An 18,920-nucleotide genomic window follows, 5' to 3' on the forward strand; every position below is an offset into this window, starting at 1 on the left:
CTTGACTGGATTCTCTCTGGTAGATTTTTTAACGGGTGAACCATCAAACAGAAGGAGAAGATGTAAAGGATGATGTAGATTTCCAGTGCTCTTAGGCAAGAAGAACAAAACTTGTTTTTTAGATTTTATTTTTGTTGGTCAAACTGCTGTATTGAGTTTAAAACTACTGAGTCCTATTTTATGAGCTACTTTTTACTTCGGTTTTAGAAAGAGGCAGAACCTGTTCTATTGCCAGTCAACTTATATCAATGCATTTTGACCAATAATCAAATGTCTTTTGACCAATAAAATATATCAGAATCTATTAGCTTGTGTTTGCTACCAGAGTATTTAGCTTGCTAGTTGTGAGGCAAAAGATAAAGTGAATGTTCAGTCCTGGAATAACAGTCATTATGCTACATGGATGCATAACTTTAATCTGATTATTGGATTGTAAATAGTAATGTGTTAGAATACTTGTTACTGAATCAAGGGGCCAGATTAGAGTAACACTTTACTGACGTGTTAATGGCACAATTGTTTATGACATTTCTGCTCAAGCTATTTAGTGATCTGTCAGGTTTCCGATATGCGTCCCCCCAATGACAGACTCGTTCCTACGCTTTTGCCAGCTCTGTTTTAGATTTGTAGTTTGTCTGTAGTTGAAGCAGTGGCAGTGGAAGAAGTGAACGACGGCGTTCAGTCTGTGTTGAATTAACATCAACAGCTGCCGTGTTCGATTCAACAATTCTGCCTGAAGGAGAAAGACTTTAAATAAATACAAATAATTACACAAAGTACTACTACAACTATTTTAATTATTGTTACTATTGGTTTATCACAGGAGTTCTGTAATGTGGTGAAGAACAATGCCTGAGGGAGTGTGTCTACACAACATGCCTCACTTCCAAACAGACAGAGGATAGAGAGCTGAATATATAAGACAGTTGTTTGGCAAAGTGAACAGCTTCTTGTCTCCTTCTCTGTCTAGTTATGAAAACTGTTGATGAAGCTGAACTTTGCTTTCCCCAACTGCTCAATACATCCTGCAGAAAGACTATGCTGTCTCCCTCCGTATCCTTGGTTATTCACTTAACATTATCTTCCATCTCTCTACTTACTGTATTTTCTAACCTGCTGGTCATCATCTCCATATATCACTTCAAGTAATGAAATGTTTTACCTTTTGAAAACTGTTTCAAACAATAGATTGTAGCTCTGTCATTCTGACCTTATGTGTTGAAATTACAAACGTAGCTGCATTAGATAACGAGTGTGTTGTTTTCTCATTTCTGCAGGAGGCTCCACAGCCCCACCAACATCCTGCTGCTCTCTCTGGCTGTCTCAGACTGCCTGGTGGGATTCCTCATTTCATTCCAGATAGTGCTGATAGATGGCTGCTGGTATCTTGGGGACATCATGTGTACCATTTACTTTATTTTGGATTATATTATCACTACTTCCTCAATAGGAACCATGGTGCTCATATCCATTGATCGTTACATGGCCATCTGTTACCCCCTACGCTACCCCAGCAAAGTCACCACTGAACGAGTGAAGATGTGTGTTTCACTGTTTTGGATGTGTTCCATTCTTTATCATTGTGTTCTGTTAAGGGACAATCTGAAACACCCAGGCAGATATAATTCCTGTTCTGGAGAATGTGTCGTTTTTCTAGATTATATTGGGGGAATTTTTGACCTTTTGTCATCCTTTATTTGTCCTGTCACTGTGATCATTATTCTGTATGCGAGAGTGTTTGTAGTGGTTGTGTCTCAGGCTCAAGCCATGCAGTCTCACGTTGCAGCGGTCTCACTCCAGGGCTCAGTGAAAATCACAGCTAAGAAATCTGAAATGAAAGCAGCCATAACACTTGGGGTTGTTGTAATTGTGTTTCTGATATGCACCTGCCCATATTTTTGTGTTTCACTAATTGCAGAAGATGCAGCAGTCAGTGCTTCATCTGTGGCTTTCCTTTTTTTTTATTTTAATTCCACCCTGAACCCTGTGATCTACGCTCTGTTTTATCCCTGGTTTAGGAAATCAGTTAAACTGATTTTTACTCTGCAGATATTGAAGCCGGAGTCATGTGACACCATCATGATGTAAAGAGAATTTAAGTAACAAAACTTTTTTAATTGGCCAAGAAACTCTCAATGTAAAAAAAAACCTTGAAGAGAATTTACATGATGAGTGTTGAAACTGTTCTGGTCTTGTCACAGATGTGTCAGGAATGTCCATGTCCTTTGTGGCAACAGTATAGATTACATTGTTCAACAAATCCTGTTACAGATTTAATACTATATAAATTTGCATAAACATTTATGAATCCTAAAACATGTGAGAAATATTGTCATAAAATCTGATACCAGCCTATGGCAAAAAAAAGTGGTATTTATATTTAGCTTTTTTGCAGGACTCAACTTTTTTTACGCTTTGGTCTTTTTTTTGTCGTATAAAATATTGTCTAACTTTAACAAGTAATAAAACATTCTTACCTGTGTTCAAATTTAATCTAACCTACTAACAATAACTGTTCTATATCATTTTGAAATGTACAAACACAATTACATAAGCTAAATGTTATACTTCACACTGAGTCTTGTCATAAATCTTGTAAACTTTATTTCAATCTTTAAATTGGTGACACACAGAAACTAAAAGTAGAATAATGCGTTAGAGAGAAAATTTCTTTGAATAGCACAAACTCTGTTTTGTCTTAAAAACTGTTTGTCCACATGTCCAATAAATTGTTACATCCAACCAATAGACCAAAGATGGTGCATATTTTCTTTTGGTGTAATACATTTAGGTATTGCAGTAAAATTCAATGATATAAAATGTGTTTGTGTACAGTTCCACTTTAATTCACAAACATATGCATACATTCACAACACACATACATGACAATTACACACATATAAATGATTTTATTTGTGTTTTAGGCTCGGATTTTAACATGTCAATTCTATTATTCACAGACGCATTAAAAATGTAAGCAAATAATTACACTGGAGTGGAGTGTAAACGTGTTGTCAGTAAGAGATGTTAGAGTTCATCATTCTGCTGTACAGAATGATATGTCAGTATATCAGAATCAGAATTAATTTTATTCGTCAAGTTTGTGGGTACAAACAAGGAATTTCATAATTTAATCAATCATAATCAAGGTACAGTCACAAATCTTAAACTACAACATAAACAAAAAGCACTTAGTAAGCAAGAGTCAGGGGGATAAGAAAGGAAACATTAATATTTACAATAGTGTGTGGAGCCTTTTTTCTTATAGTCCAAACATATGAGATATAAATTGTGTTCAGCACAGAGACGGTCTGGACATAGAAACTGTCTGTCATCTAGTTTTTGCCATTAGCGCTCTGTAGAGCCGACATGAGGTTAAGAGTCTAAATAACCTTTGGCCAGGATATGTTAGTTGCCCTTTTGCTGGTCCTCAACCTATTGAGGTTATGAATAGATGGAAGGTCAGCCCTGATTATTCCCTCCACAGACCTATTTGTTTGTTGCAACAGTTGGTACCTGTCCTGTTTTGTGGATGAGCCAAGCTGTACAGAAATGGATGAAGACAGGATAGACTGTAATATGGCAATGTAGAAGATGACCAACATCTTCTGTGGAAGGTAGAACTTCTTGTGGAAGCAGGAGTTGTAATCTTTGATGAACCTTCTATTGGATGGAGTCAATGTGCGAGGACAATCTCAGGTCACAAGAAAGTGTAGCTCCTAGAAACCAGAAATGGTTCACAGCATACATGGTGTTGTCCATTGATATGCAGTCATTTGTATACAGGCAGAATAGGAGAGGGGACAGAACTCACCCCTAGAGGCCACTAATGTTGACTGTTCTTTAGCTGGATTGGATGCTTCCCAACCTCAACTGCTGCTGCCACTGAGTGAGAATTTTGGTGATCTAATGGCAGGTGGAGGCTGGCACTGTGAGCTGGATGAGCTTCGAGCGGAGGATGTCTGGTGGAGGTTGATAGTGTTGAAGGCACAGCTGAAATCCACAAACAGGATCCTGGCGTATGTCCCTGGATGATCGTGGTGGTGCAGGATGAAGAGCCAGGTTAACTGCATCCTATGCCAACCTGTCCGACCAGTATGCAAACTTCAGGGGGCCTGTGATGTCCTTTAGATTTTTCTGCACCACGTGCTAAAAGGATTTCATGACCACTGATGTCAGCACAATCAATCTGTTGCCATTTAATCCTGTGATGGGTTTTTCTTGGAACCCAGGATGATGGTGGAGCAGTTTAAAAAGGTGGGAACTTCTCAAAGTTTGAGAGATTTCTTAAAGATGCAAGTGAAGATGTGTCTAAGTTGACCAGTACAGGTTTTACTGTACAGAGAGGGGAGACTCCATCAGAAGCAGGCCTCTTCCCTGTCCTCACATCCCAATATATGTTCTTTCTATCCCCCAAGAAAAATACAACCATGAAAGGGTTGAATACCAAGGCTCTTTAACAAGTTTTTATGACCAGCCGCCTCCCCAAAGGTTTCTGGTTTTTTCTTTAAAACGAAGGATGGGGGTCCTATTCCTACATTGACTACTGGGGTTTGAACAAAGCAGCTGTTTAAAAATTGCCAACCCCTCTGGCCACTAGCGATGACTTGCTGCTGACAGATGACAAAATTTTCAGAGCTAGAAGCAAAACAAAAACTTGAAGCACAAACCAGCTCAAAATTGTAGCACAATTGATTGACATCAATTCAGCTTGGTCTGGATAAATGTGGGAGGGCTAGTTAACCTCTGACCTCTGGAACCTTTTGTTGATATTTTCAAAACAAAACCAGTATAAATGCTAATTTTAGCAGCACAAACAGAACAGCTGATTGAAATATTTTATTTGGATTTTGTAAATGTGGGCAGCTGTTTGACCTTTGATGATGTCTGTAAACATATTATGTCTTTAAAATGATAGCAGCACAAAATATTGACACCAATTTAGTTTGATATGAAAAAGCTGCTCTTTGCATCTTCATTCAGGACCTTTCTATTGTAAGCCATCTGGAGAATCAGTGAAATTCTCATTAAAAAAACATCTAAATTTATCATAAAATGTGTTACAGGTTTTACACTCAGTACACAGGTAGGTTAGATATATTTTCCCCACCCTGCATCAAATGTATAGCTAATTAGAATCAATACGCATTATGCAGTAGTTTGCATAGCATAAAATAAGTAAGATATTATTATTTTTATAAAAGCTACAGAACAGGAGCATGAATATTTAATAAGCCCCACCTTCACATCAACAGAGGATAGAGAGCTGAATATATAAGACAGTTGTTTGGCAAAGTGAACAGCTTCTTGTCTCCTTCTCTGTCTAGTTATGAAAACTGTTGATGAAGCTGAACTTTGCTTTCCCCAACTGCTCAATACATCCTGCAGAAAGACTATGCTGTCTCCCTCCGTATCCTTGGTTATTCACTTAACATTATCTTCCATCTCTCTACTTACTGTATTTTCTAACCTGCTGGTCATCATCTCCATATATCACTTCAAGTAATGAAATGTTTTACCTTTTGAAAACTGTTTCAAACAATAGGTTGTAGCTCTGTCATTCTGACCTTATGTGTTGAAATTACAAACGTAGCTGCATTAGATAACGAGTGTGTTGTTTTCTCATTTCTGCAGGAGGCTCCACAGCCCCACCAACATCCTGCTGCTCTCTCTGGCTGTCTCAGACTGCCTGGTGGGATTCCTCATTTCATTCCAGATAGTGCTGATAGATGGCTGCTGGTATTTTGGGGATATTATGTGTGCCCTTTATATTATTTTGGATTATATTATCACTACTTCCTCAATAGGAACCATGGTGCTCATATCCATTGATCGTTATGTGGCCATCTGTTACCCCCTACGCTACCCCAGCAAAGTCACCACTGAACGAGTGAAGATGTGTGTTTCACTGTTTTGGATGTGTTCCATTCTTTATCATTGTGTTCTGTTAAGGGACAATCTGCAACACCCAGGCAGATATAATTCCTGTTCTGGAGAATGTGTCGTTTTTCTAGATTATATTGGGGGAATTTTTGACCTTTTGTCATCCTTTATTTGTCCTGTCACTGTGATCATTATTCTGTATGCGAGAGTGTTTGTAGTGGTTGTGTCTCAGGCTCAAGCCATGCAGTCTCACGTTGCAGCGGTCTCACTCCAGGGCTCAGTGAAAATCACAGCTAAGAAATCTGAAATGAAAGCAGCCATAACACTTGGGGTTGTTGTAGTTGTGTTTCTGATATGCACCTGCCCATATTTTTGTGTTTCACTAATTGCAGAAGATGCAGCAGTCAGTGCTTCATCCGCAACCTTTATTCTGTTTTATTTTAATTCCACCCTGAACCCTGTGATCTACGCTCTGTTTTATCCCTGGTTTAGGAAATCAGTTAAACTGATTTTTACTCTGCAGATATTGAAGCCGGAGTCGTGTGACACCATCATGATGTAAAGAGAATCCTAATCTTTTCATAGAGGTCGTGGATGGAAATAAATCTTTCAAGAGACAACACATTTTATTTAATGGATCTTTGTTCTTGGAATTATTACACAATTGTGGATCATTTTTCCTGCTTTTGTGTCAGCACAGATTTCATTGTGTTCAGAGAGCCTTTTAATTCTGTATAAGTTATTTCAGTGTCCTAAAACATGCAGGGAATGCTGTGGTTATATCTGACATAGTCAACATTTCTATTGTCTTTGTTGACTAGATGAAAAACTACAATGTAAAGTATTGTGTAACATTAACAAGTAATTAGTAATTATTAATTTGAACAACTTAAGTCAGATTCTTAACAGTATATAATTACAGACTAACACATATCTGTAATGCGTATAGCATTGTGTTATGACTGGCTATGTGCATAACAAAAACAGGAGGGTATACCACAGATTAAGGTGCATTTAATGAACATTTACTAAAGGTAAAATATAAAACCAATAAAAAAAATAAACCATCAAATAATCAAGAAATTGGAATAGAATTATTTTTTTCCATCTGTGCTTCTAGAGCACTGTGTTTCCAAGTGTACTATGATGACCTGAAAACCCAACATCAGAAGACTGTCAGTCAGTGATTGGTTAGAGGGTGGAGTTACTGGTTGCAACTGTCACAACCCAATCTGCCATTTGCAAGAATGTTATTAAAACCTCAGAGGAGTGACTCAAATTATTTTGAAGTTTTTAAAAACAATAATGCCAACACCAAAACCCACACCGTGGTCCAATACTTTCTTATGTGCTTGGTGGCATACGACAAAATTCAGAGAGGGCTTGATGAAATGACTCACAACAAAAAAGGGTTTAAAGAAGTGGTGGAGGCGATGACCTCTCACGGCTACCACCAAAGCAATGCCGGGAGAAGCTAAAAACCTGAACTGCGATTCCTGCACAATTAAAGATCATAATGGCAGGAGCGGATAAAGCCAACAAAATTGGAAACGGTTTGATGAGATTGATGCCATTTATGGCAACTGACTGACAAAATGGGAAGGAGAGTAGCTTGGACACAGACACTGCTCTGCTGGAGTCAATGATCAATGATGGTGAGTGTTTCACCAACATTTATATACTTTTATGCTCCACTTTTTTCGTATGTATAGTCCACTATAGCAGATTCGCATTAGCTTACCTTCTCAGGTAATCTAGCCCATATAAAATTAATACTACATTGTGACTTCCCACACTCTCCTGTACTTCTCCAGAGTGTATGCGGTGTCAGGCTTTGGACTTTGGGACAGCACAACTTCATGATGAACCACCCACTGGAGCTGTTACTGAAGTGTAATGGAAACAGCCTGTATCGTACTTATTGAGCCAAATTTCTTGTGGAAAAGGGCCAGAAGTGTTTGAATCAGTGGCGTAATGCAAACACTTGTGTGAGTGTTGGGATGTAAAAATAAAGACAAATGTAAATATGCATAAGGAGGAGAAAAAGCCCAACAGTACACAGGCGCTGCATGAGGCGTGGAGAGAGCAGAGCTCTGGGTTCAAATCACCATCTCCATCTCCACATGGCCAGTCTCAGAACCCAGCCCTCTAGGCCTACATACCGGTACATTATAAATTATACACTGCCTGGCCAAAAAAAAAGTCGCCACCTGGATTTAACTAAGCAAATAGGTACAAACCTCCTATTGGATAAGTACTGCATAGGCAATTATCTTTCAGCTGGCAACAAGTTATTTAACCCCAGCTGATGCAATGAGTAACTCCTCATTTCTTAAACAACCATGGCAAAAGACACATCCTGTGGTCGTGGAAAAGACGTTAGTCTGTTTAAGAAGGGTCAAATCATTGGCATGCATCAAGCAGAGAAAACATCTAAGGAGATTGCAGAAACTACTAGAATTGGGTTAAGAACTGTCCAACGCATCATTAAAAACTGGAAGGATGGTGGGGAACCATCGTCTTCCAGGAAGAAATGTGGTCGGAAAAAAATCCTGAATGATCGTGATCGGCGATTACTTAAACGTTTGGTCAAATCAAATTGAAGAAAAACAACAGCAGAACTCAGGAGTATGTTTAATTGTGAACGCAAAAGCATTTCCACACACACAATGCGAAGGGAACTCAAGGGGTTGGGATTGAACAGCTGTGTAGCCGTAAGAAAACCTCTAATCAGTAAGGCTAACCAGAAAAAAAGGCTTCAGTTTGCTAGGGAGCATAAAGATTGGACTCTGGAGGAATGGAAGAGGGTCATGTGGTCTGATGAGTCCAGATTTACCCTGTTCCAGAGTGATGGGCGCATCAGGGTAAGAAGAGAGGCAGGTGAAGTGATGCACCCATCATGCCTAGTGCCTACTGTACAAGCCTGTGGGGGCAGTGCTATGATCTGGGGTTGCTGCAGTGGTCAGGTCTAGGTTCAGCAACATTGTGTGCCCAAAGAATGAGGTCAGCTGACTACCTGAATATACTGAATGACCAGGTTATTCCATCAATGGATTTTGTCTTCCCAAATGGAACGGGCATATTCCAAGATGACAATGCCAGGATTCATCGGGCTCACATTGTGAAAGAGTGGTTCAGGGAGCATGAGACATCTTTTTCACACATGGATTGGCCACCACAGAGTCCAGACCTTAACCCCATTGAGAATCTTTGGGATGTGCTGGAGAAGGCTTTGCGCAGTGGTCAGACTCTCCCATCATCAATACAAGATCTTGGTGAAAGATTAATGCAACACTGGATGGAAATAAATCTTGTGACACTGCAGAAGCTTATTGAAACAATGCCACAGCGAATGCGGGCTGTAATCAAAGCTAAAGGCGGTCCAACAAAATATTAGAGAGTGTGACCATTTTTTGGTGGAGACTTTTTTTTGGCCAGGCAGTGTATGAACACCAGCATAAAAACTCACAAGTCTCTTCTTTCACCAACTTATTATAAATGAATAAATATCACAATCTACACATATGTTATGTACAATTTAATGACAAAAACACATCAAAGATAACCTTCCTGCTGGTCTGCACCGGCACCAGTTTGCCTATAGGAGGAACTTGTTCACAGAGGATGCTATCTCCATTGCACTACACACATCCCTGACACATCTGCAACATTCTGAGACTTATGTTAGGATGCCTTTTGTCAACTTCAATTCAGCATTTAATACCATCATAACAGAGAAGTTGATGGCAAAGATGCACTACCTGGGACTTTTAACACCAATGTGTCTTTGGATCAGGTCTTTTCTCACCAACCAGCCTCAGGTGGTGAGAATAGGGGACTGAACATCATCCACCGTGGTCCTCAATACAGGCACACTGCAGGGCTTTGTGCTTAGTCCAGTTCTATTTACTGTGTTCACATATGACTGAGCAGCCATCCACTCCCCTAATGGGGTTCTAAAGTTTGCAGATGATACCAGCTTATAAACAATGATGAAATCCTGTACAGAGAGGAGATCCAGCAGCTGTTCACTGATCAATCTGATGCTCAACACCAGCAAGTCCAAAGAGGTCATAGTGGGCTACAGGAGGTCCAGAAGGACAGTGCACCTACCTATTACAATTGAAGGGCAGGCAGTGGAGTGCATAGACAACATCAAATTCCTGGGCGTCCACGTCACTTCGGATCTGGCCCAGTTGCTGAAGTCCTATTGTTTGACGAGGAAGGCCCAACAAAGGTTTTTCTTCCTCATGAATAAACTGAGGAAAAGGGCTGGGCTCCCTGCTCAGTTGCTCAAGAGGTTCTAGGCACATCCTGATGTTTCCCAACCAGAAGACCTGGATGAACAAGAAGATCAGAGAACTTTCAGGAGCTCCAACACTTCTTCACCTATTTTGAGGCTGAATCACCAGCAGAGCCCAGATACTGCAGCAGTCATCCTCCATAGCCAGACCATCACTGTACAGGAAGTACAGAGAACCCTGAGGACAGTGAACCCCTGGAAAGCTGCTGGAGCTGACGGTGTGACAGGGAGGGTGCTGAAGGACTGTGAGGACCAGCTAGCAAGGTTTTTACCAGCATCTTTAATCAGTTCCTCACACAGTGCATCGTCCCACCATGCTTAAAGTCCTCCACCATCACCGCTCTGCCAAAAAGGAACAGTATTAGCAGTTTCAATGACTACTAATATTGCCATATTATACTAATATTATACTAATATTGTAATATTTGTATGACCATACTAATATGACTAACCCTGGGGAACTAACCCCAATCATCATAAACTGCTTTGAGAAAGCGGTTCAGCGTCACATCACTTCATGTCTGTCACCCACCAGTTTGCCTTCAGAACCAACTGGTCTACAGTGTGAACTCTGATTTAAACAGCAGCTGATAAAAAGAACCCAACTATCACTTCAGGGGCCATCCAAAAAATGGTTCTCACAAAATTTGGATGTGAAATTTTATGTGCTGTACAATCCAATCCAGCTTCATATATAAAGATATTTTAAACATCACACAGAATCAAAGTGCCATACATTTTAAAAAGACTAAAATGAGTCAAAAATCTACATTTAGACAGGAAATCTTTATAAGTATGGTCATTAAGAAACATAGGATAAGAGCAGCCATACAGATAAAACACAAAATAACTAAATAAAGTATATCAAATGCAGTCAAAGAGCAGAGCAACAAGGTAATAGGTTGACTTCTAAGAAGTGATTTGAAAACAGAGAATAGGTTTATCTAATTTGCATAATTTCATTGCACAGTGGAGTCTTTATCTAGAAATAGTCAGAAGGGCTAGTGACTAATGCACTCTTTAAGTCCCGCCTCTGGTACATTGCACAGAGTTAGAGAGAGAAAGAGAGAGAGATGATTTGTCTACTAGTTTCATATATAGATAAGACAGACTTCAGTAGCTTCTGTTCTTCTCTGTCTAATGATGAAAGACTCTGAAGAAGCTGAGCTTTGCTTTCCACAACAACTCAATGCATCATGCAGCAAGACCATGCTTCCTCCCTCAGTATCGTTGTTGATTTACATTACTCTGTCATTCATCTCTTTACTCACTGTGACACTCAACCTTCTGGTCATCATCTCTATCTCCCACTTTAAGTAATGAAATGTTTTACCTTTCGAAAACTGTTTCAAACAATAGATTGTAGCTCTGTCACTCTGACCTTATTTGTTGAAATTACAAACGTAGCTGCATTAGATAACGAGTGTGTTGTTTTCTCATTTCTGCAGGAGGCTCCACAGCCCCACCAACATCCTGCTGCTCTCTCTGGCTGTCTCAGACTGCCTGGTGGGATTCCTCATTTCATTCCAGATAGTGCTGATAGATGGCTGCTGGTATCTTGGAGACATCATGTGTGCCCTCTATGTTGTTTTGGACTATGCCATCACTGCTGCCTCAATAGGAACCATGGTGCTCATTTCAGTTGATCGTTACATGGCCATCTGTTACCCCCTGCATTACTCCAGCAAAGTCACTACAGGACGAGTGAAGATGTGTGTTTCACTGTGTTGGATGATTGCTTTTCTTTGTCACAGCCTGCTCCTGAAAGACAGCTTGCAAAAACCAGGCAGGTATAATTCCTGCTTTGGAGAGTGTGTAGTTGTCCTAGATTATGTTGGAGGAATAGTTGATCTTTTGATATCTTTTATTGGTCCAGTTGCTGCCATCCTCATTCTGTATGTGAGAGTGTTTGTAGTGGTTGTGTCTCAGGCTCGAGCCATGCAGACTCACGTTGCAGCGGTCTCACTCCAGGGCTCAGTGAAAATCACAGCTAAGAAATCTGAAATCAAGGCAGCTGTTATCCTTGGTGTTGTCGTAGTTGTGTTTCTAATATGCACCTGCCCATATTTCTGTGTTATTCTTATGGCAGAAGATGCTGCAGTCAATGCTTCATCTGTGACTTTTCTTCTGTTTTATTTTAATTCCACCCTGAACCCTCTGATCTACGCCCTGTTTTACCCCTGGTTTAGGAAATCAGTTAAATTCATTCTTACACTGCAGATATTGAAGTCTGACTCATCTGACACTATTGTGATGTGAAGAAATTAGCCTCTGATCTAAATATGTATTTTATTGGAGGAAAAGAGAACAATTAAAACGTCTAAGGTATTGCTGTTGTCATGTTTGAAGCTGGCACAACCTAAGCTTCTCTTTGGTCACTCATTACTGGGAGAGGCAACATTTTGCACTTTGGACCAACATTAGGTAGAAGATATTCATATTGACTCATTATGTGTACATTGTATATTTGGTAATAAGCTTAGATCGAAGAACAATGTTTAAATTGAAGAGCAGAGTGACTAAATCTCAGGTCATTTTAGTGCAATCTGATGTTATTAGATGGGTATTTGAACAGTTAATAAGCACAAAGTTATTACAGTATCTCTAGTTCAAGCCTATATAAAGATTTGATTTTTAATAGAAAAATACTCATACATATAAATTATTTGTGTGAAAAAATATCCTAACAGAAGTGAGTACACCAATAAGTGCACGAAATTATTTCAGGGTGAGCACCAGCTTTTTTGATGAGATTAACAGCACAGACTGTTCAATGAAAGCAACAGAATGACTTACAGAACAAAAGACAAGAGATGTGAAGCGAAGACCAGTAGGAGGAGCCACTGACACTGACTGCTCTGCTCTGCTCTCTCAGTCGGTGTGACAGATGGCTGCATGTACTGAGTCAGGTTGGTTCTGCTGGAGATTTCTTCCTGTGAAAGGGGAGTTTTTCCTCTCCACTGTCGCTACATGCATGCTTGGTATGACGAATTGCTGTAAAGTTAACAACACAATGCAAGCGATTGTTGCTACGGCCTCATCCAGGAGGAGAGAATGCTGCAAGTCAATGAATAAATGCTCTGCTGGGTTTCCTTAGATAGGAATGTTTTAAACTAATATGAATAAGCTTAACATATTCTTTAATAACTATGATCAACTGGAATGTAAAATGACTTCTTTTGTAAAGTGTCTCAAGATGATACTTGTTGTGATTTGGCGCTGTATAAATAAACTGAATTGAATTGAACGATGAAATGCGTAAGCTGTTTATTTACTGAGGAAGGAGTATGGAAATGACAGGGGCTAATCAGAGGTGAGTGAATGCAGCTGAGAGATAAGATGACAGACAAGAGCTGGCAGGCAGAGGGAAGGTGAAAGCAAAGAGAATGAAAACGGGGAAAGAAACCTGAACCTAAAACAAACAATGAAAACAGAAATAAACTTTAATCTAAAGAAACAAATCCAAAGCACAAACATCACTAGATAACACAAAATGGTAGGATATGAGGAAATAAGCAATAAAGAAAAGAGAAAAACAGAAACATAAGTGAAACAAAAAGCCCAAACATCTACAATCATAATTCATCTCACCTGATAATTCCCTAACTTTGTTTCTATACAACAAAACTGCTTTGTGTTGGGCTGCTTTAGTTCAGAGCCGCTAGTTTTGTATTAAAATGAGTCACTTATAGATCAGCGATATGATAAATGAAACTGCATAACAACTGCTAGAGTATGATCAGTTAATTGTTTTCTTCTGCAGCAAAACTTGAAAAGTCTCATCATGCAAACAAGAAGTCAGTTAACAAAATGTTTGCAGACCTTAGAATTAGCTGCCTGGATAACTGAAAGAGAAACACGGCTGTAACAAAAGAGCTATGAGCTGAAATAATAAAACACAACTTAAAACTTACTATTGGACTGCAGTAAAATGTCTTTGTCAGTTGAGTCTAATATTCAAAGGGAATACAAAGCGGATCAAAATATTGTGAAAGAGGAACATCCTGTTGACCAAGGACGCATCACAGTGTCAGGACAGAAAACTCAAAACGATATGCTCTGAAATAGAAAATTAACAACAAAAGAAATTAAACACATGTTCATTGTGACGATCACGTTTGTGGCTAACTATTAATAACAACATACAGAAAAAAGTGGGTTGTAAAGTATAAAATCAAGGTAGGAAAGAATAAGTTTTGCTTCGGCCTATTCCTTTTTTGGTAAACTGTGGGTTTGTTTATTGTTGTTCTTTTTCTTTTGTTGTTTCATGTGGACAATTTACCAAAATAAAGTGATAAACTAAACTAAGTTAAGCTACTACCAGGCTGTTTTCGATCTTGCAGTGAAATTTGCCATATTAAAAAATAAGTTTTGGATGATAACAATGATACGTTACAGGATGTGAGTAGCAAAGCGGTTAGGAATCATTTCAAAATTTTAAACTAAAGCTTAAAAGGGATGAAAAAAGTTACACTGCAAAGCAAAATCACCGCAATCATAATTAAAACAATGTGTCAGTTTTAATTCAGCCTCATGTATCCTCATGTATAAAATGTATGTCTACATTTTAAGTAATCTAGTTATAAATGTAGAAAATGTAACAATAACTATAAAAACTGTGTATAACAGAAAACCTTAAAAGGCAAAAACTATCAAATGAAGACAAGAGAGGGAAGGTTAAGATGTATGTTTCTCCTTCACCAGTGGACACACAACCAGTGACATTATCAGAACCTCAGGCACCGCTATGATAGCTGGGAAATGTAGTTTGGTCATCTAAAATCATTCCTCGGCAGCCTGGATCCTGGATGTTTTTGTTCTTTTCTTAGTTCAACACACCTGAATCAAACGATGGGTTATTAGCAGGCCACTGTAGAGCATTATGACACATTGAGGAGGTACTTTGATTGTTTGAGTCAGCTGTGTTGGAGCAGAGACACATTCAAACCTTTGTACTGATATGTGCCGAATCAGGAAGCTTTTTACAAAACGCCACAATTTTTAGGTGAAAACAACAGGCCACTTATCAAATTAATCATTAGTCAATCAAAAAGATTCATCAACTTTAGATTAATTCATTAATTGATCACTTGTTTGTGCAAAATGTTATGTCAAATAATAATGACACAAACTCTTTTTAAGGTTAACTGTACTATAATGTACTATAATGACAGAGACAAGTTAGGAAAACACAATATGGATCCGTTCTTCATAACACACATACACATAAGCATATGCACTCAACTTGCAGTATATGACAGCTTGTGGCAATGGTGGACAATATTAATGAAAGAGCGACTTGAGTTAATGTCTAAACATTTTCTGAACCAAAATGAAGGATCTGAAATAAAGTGAAACTATCAATAATAATGTGGGTGAATGGATGCTTGCATATAAAATGTACAGTAGATCTTGTGAAAAGCGATTTCAGTGGTTAATGTAACAAGAAAAGTGCTATAAAGAATCAGTCCTGTCACCAAAACCTTCACTGTTACTTCATATGTCAGCATTATTATGTACATTACATTGAAATACATTGAAGATTAAGTTCATATGTGTCAAAATGATTAATTATACTTTAACAAAGTAATATACATTATTTAGGTTTACAGTAAGTTTGCATCTGACGAGCCAGACTTGAGAATTTTAAGTGTAACAATAATTTTGATAGATTTTCTAAACCAGGGGTAGAATAATGCATAAATCAGAGGGTTTAGACAGGAATTAACATAGTATAATATTAGGAGATATGCACCTGATAAACTACTGAATATACTCTCTGGGCTCAGAACTGAGACACAAAAATATGGACAAAGGCACAACAGAAACACAATTATAACAACCCCAAGAGTCCTGGCAGCTTTTATTTCAGATTTCTTCGGTTTTCCTTTTCCTGAACTCTGATGTGTGACGGCTGCAACATGAGAGCGCATGGCCCGAATCTGAGACACAGCCACCACAAAGACTGTAACATACAGAATTATGATTATAGTAATAGGAAGAAGAAAAACAAATAAGAGATCAACAATAAATCCAGTGAGGCCTATCTCAAATGTACACTCTCCAACACATGAATTAAATCTGCCTGGTTGTTCCAGATTCTCCTTTAAAATTACAGTGGAATAAACAAGAGAACAAGTCCAACTCACAGAAACAGACACTTGGGTTCTTTTTAGAGTAACCTTAGTGGGATAATGTAAAGGATCACAGATGGCTATATAGCGGTCAATTGAAATGAGGACCATAGTCTGTACTGAGGTCGATGCAACAGTAAAACCTAAAACAGTAATCAAAGCACACATTATGTTGCCAAGATACCAGCAGTCATTCAAGTAAATTTGAAAGAACAACAGAAAACCCATAATGAAATCTGAGAAAGCCAGAGAAAGAAGGAGAACGTTTGTGGAGGTGTGAAGCTGCCTGGAAAGATTAAAAAACACAAACACATAAAGACTTCTCTCATTTCATTAAAACTGTCACATATTTAATTCAGTCTAAAATATGTTTCATTCACAGTCACAGCCTTCTGCTGTGATTTTTCAATCAATGTTTACCTGAAGTGCATGATAGCAATGATGACCAGCAAGTTCAGAATCATTATGAAAAAAGAAATAAGACAAACAATAATAGAAAAGAACATCATATCAGAGGGGGAATAGTTTGGTTTACTGCAGGAGGTGTTGAGGAGTTCTGGGAAGCAGAGTTCAGCTCCTTCCATCTCTGATGACTTTCAGACCAAACTCCAGTTTATATAACCTGTTGAACTCTGTGGCACACCTTTAAGGTATTGATCTCCAGTCAAATGCTTCACTGTCTCCATGGTGACCTCATGACAACAACATATCAGCTCAGAAAAACTGTCTGCATTTATAAAGATACTCACTTACGTAAACAGATAAGTTGAGCGATTCAATATGTATTTAATCACAGTTACTGTAAATTGTTAAAAACAATAAAACAAGAAATTGAGACACACACTCGTCCACTGATGAACAACGATCCAGTACTGGATGACCCACATCTTTGTCAACATGCAGAGAGTGACAGGTACAATAGCTCTAAAAAGTGAACCCTGTTAAAAGTCCATATTTTTGTGATGTAAGAAAATGTGACCATAGTAAATATTTTCAAAACTTTTTACTTGATTTAATTTGATTTGAGATGAGTGAAACACCAGTTAAGAAGCTCCAACATTCTGATTGCCTGAGTGTGAGCATTCAGCATTCAGGCTTATTGGGTTCACAACAAACTTCAGCCATGAGGTTTCTGAATTATCTGTAATGAGGTCCAGCTGTTCTAGTTCAGTTTCCTTATAAACCTTTCTGAGCTTTATATCATGTTATAATGTCATTCCCTCATAAATCATTTTTGATCCATTCATGTGTGTTTGAGTAAACCTGTGGCAGTCATTCAGGCTTGTCTCTTACAGAGCGCCACCTACTGTATTTACAAAAAGCTGTACCTTAGAGCTTCAGTCCCTCGCTGCGCTGCGCCCCACAGATGATTCCTCCCCCTCACCTCCTCTGCTCAGTTCCACCAGACTAGCGGCAGCAGAAATGATCATACACCTGGTGCAACTGCACATCTGCTGAACTCATCATACAAGCTACTCAGTCCAACACCCCATAGAACAGTTGTAAGCAACAACATAGAGAAGTAAATGCTGAACTAGTCAAATTTAGTCTAGTCGATTCTGTTATCTGCAATGACCTTTTCAACAGGTTAGAATAAGTCTACGGGCTAAACAAAACATGTTCATTGCATTATTTAAAAATTATTCTTAGATAATGAGATTTTAGTCTGCTCAGTTCTGCCTACTTTGAGCTCCTTTCAGAATGAGATATTTTAGGGTCTCTTGTCACTAAATCATCCAAATAAGCTGCTGCTGGCCACGCCCCCCAACTCAATGTTGACACCTAAAAATGGCAAAAAAATGCACAATTATACAACCGAACATCTTTAAAAGCAGAAGAAGAGCAAACTGCACAACCAACCAGAATGCAGCAAGTGGTTTCTGGATGATAAGTTAACGACAAAACGTGTATTTTCCAGCAGCCATTGTACAGCACATACAGCGGTAAACCAGCCGACCAAACGAACTGGAGCTCAGGCTGGGTTGTTAGGAGACATACTGTGTTTGACTGGGGTTGCGAGGTGCAGGGCATTATCTGGTGATTTTGACATTACATTCTGGAGGTTTTTCAAATGGCTCATTTTCCATCCACTCAAAACAATAAATAAAATAAAAACATGCAGCTGGTTTTTGGCAAGAAATACTTATTGTATTTTTAGAAGCAGTTGAGACACACATGGAAGTACAAAACATGCAAAATGAAAAAATACACCAAGGGACATTTGATCATATCTGTAAAAACATCCAAAACCTTTTAAACTAGCTTAATAGTATATATATATATATATATATATATATCTACATAAACATGCATAAACTACCATATGCATAAATGTGATAATATTTTATCCATATTGGACCTGCTGAAAGCTCAGAAATCTGTCTTGGTTTCTTAGAGTTCAAATAGGGGACAAGCGGGGAGGAAGGTGCAAAACGTCTTCAGTCATTTCATAGCAACAAGTACATCCCAGACAGGCCAATGACAGGCTACATTTTCTTTATTAGTCTTTATTACACTTGTCTAATACTAAACTACTGCAAACTGAGACATCTAACTTGCAAATAATTTTTAAAGCTCATAAAATACCAAGATTTCTTTAA

General features: G+C 38.6%; 4 protein-coding genes across 4 annotated transcripts; 3 read left to right on the forward strand and 1 right to left on the reverse strand.

Annotated features, from left to right (window-relative positions):
- The first annotated feature begins 945 nt into the window (after positions 1-945).
- On the forward strand, positions 946-2,127 carry LOC116723613 (trace amine-associated receptor 13c-like). Its single transcript, XM_032568645.1, has 2 exons — positions 946-1,145; positions 1,278-2,127. Exons 1-2 carry the CDS (start codon positions 973-975, stop codon positions 2,086-2,088), a joined length of 984 nt encoding a protein of 327 aa, XP_032424536.1. The 5' UTR covers positions 946-972; the 3' UTR covers positions 2,089-2,127.
- Positions 2,128-5,302: 3,175 nt separating this feature from the next.
- Positions 5,303-6,488, forward strand: LOC116723568 (trace amine-associated receptor 13c-like). Its single transcript, XM_032568594.1, has 2 exons — positions 5,303-5,502; positions 5,635-6,488. The coding sequence occupies exons 1-2, from the start codon at positions 5,330-5,332 to the stop codon at positions 6,443-6,445; spliced, it is 984 nt and encodes a 327-aa protein (XP_032424485.1). The 5' UTR covers positions 5,303-5,329; the 3' UTR covers positions 6,446-6,488.
- Positions 6,489-11,237: 4,749 nt separating this feature from the next.
- On the forward strand, positions 11,238-13,397 carry LOC116723345 (trace amine-associated receptor 8a-like). Its single transcript, XM_032568171.1, has 2 exons — positions 11,238-11,502; positions 11,635-13,397. The coding sequence occupies exons 1-2, from the start codon at positions 11,327-11,329 to the stop codon at positions 12,443-12,445; spliced, it is 987 nt and encodes a 328-aa protein (XP_032424062.1). The 5' UTR covers positions 11,238-11,326; the 3' UTR covers positions 12,446-13,397.
- A 1,929-nt stretch (positions 13,398-15,326) lies between these two features.
- On the reverse strand, positions 15,327-16,904 carry LOC116723556 (trace amine-associated receptor 13c-like). The gene is made up of 2 exons (XM_032568582.1): positions 16,741-16,904; positions 15,327-16,606 (listed from the first exon to the last, which is right to left on the reverse strand). The coding sequence occupies exons 1-2, from the start codon at positions 16,902-16,904 to the stop codon at positions 15,793-15,795; spliced, it is 978 nt and encodes a 325-aa protein (XP_032424473.1). The 3' UTR covers positions 15,327-15,792.
- Positions 16,905-18,920: the final 2,016 nt, after the last annotated feature.

Source organism: Xiphophorus hellerii, chromosome 7 (assembly GCF_003331165.1).
Source record: "Xiphophorus hellerii strain 12219 chromosome 7, Xiphophorus_hellerii-4.1, whole genome shotgun sequence".
Taxonomy (NCBI): domain Eukaryota; kingdom Metazoa; phylum Chordata; class Actinopteri; order Cyprinodontiformes; family Poeciliidae; genus Xiphophorus; species Xiphophorus hellerii.

Coding starts and splice junctions, on each gene's coding strand:
- LOC116723345 (XM_032568171.1), top strand. CDS start 11,327: ATGATGAAAGACTCTGAAGAAGCTGAGCTTTGCTTTCCACAACAACTC. Junction 11,503..11,634: donor ATCTCTATCTCCCACTTTAA/GTAATGAAATGT, acceptor TCATTTCTGCAG/GAGGCTCCACAGCCCCACCA.
- LOC116723556 (XM_032568582.1), bottom strand. CDS start 16,904: ATGGAAGGAGCTGAACTCTGCTTCCCAGAACTCCTCAACACCTCCTGC. Junction 16,607..16,740: donor ATTGCTATCATGCACTTCAG/GTAAACATTGAT, acceptor TAATCTTTCCAG/GCAGCTTCACACCTCCACAA.
- LOC116723613 (XM_032568645.1), top strand. CDS start 973: ATGAAAACTGTTGATGAAGCTGAACTTTGCTTTCCCCAACTGCTCAAT. Junction 1,146..1,277: donor ATCTCCATATATCACTTCAA/GTAATGAAATGT, acceptor TCATTTCTGCAG/GAGGCTCCACAGCCCCACCA.
- LOC116723568 (XM_032568594.1), top strand. CDS start 5,330: ATGAAAACTGTTGATGAAGCTGAACTTTGCTTTCCCCAACTGCTCAAT. Junction 5,503..5,634: donor ATCTCCATATATCACTTCAA/GTAATGAAATGT, acceptor TCATTTCTGCAG/GAGGCTCCACAGCCCCACCA.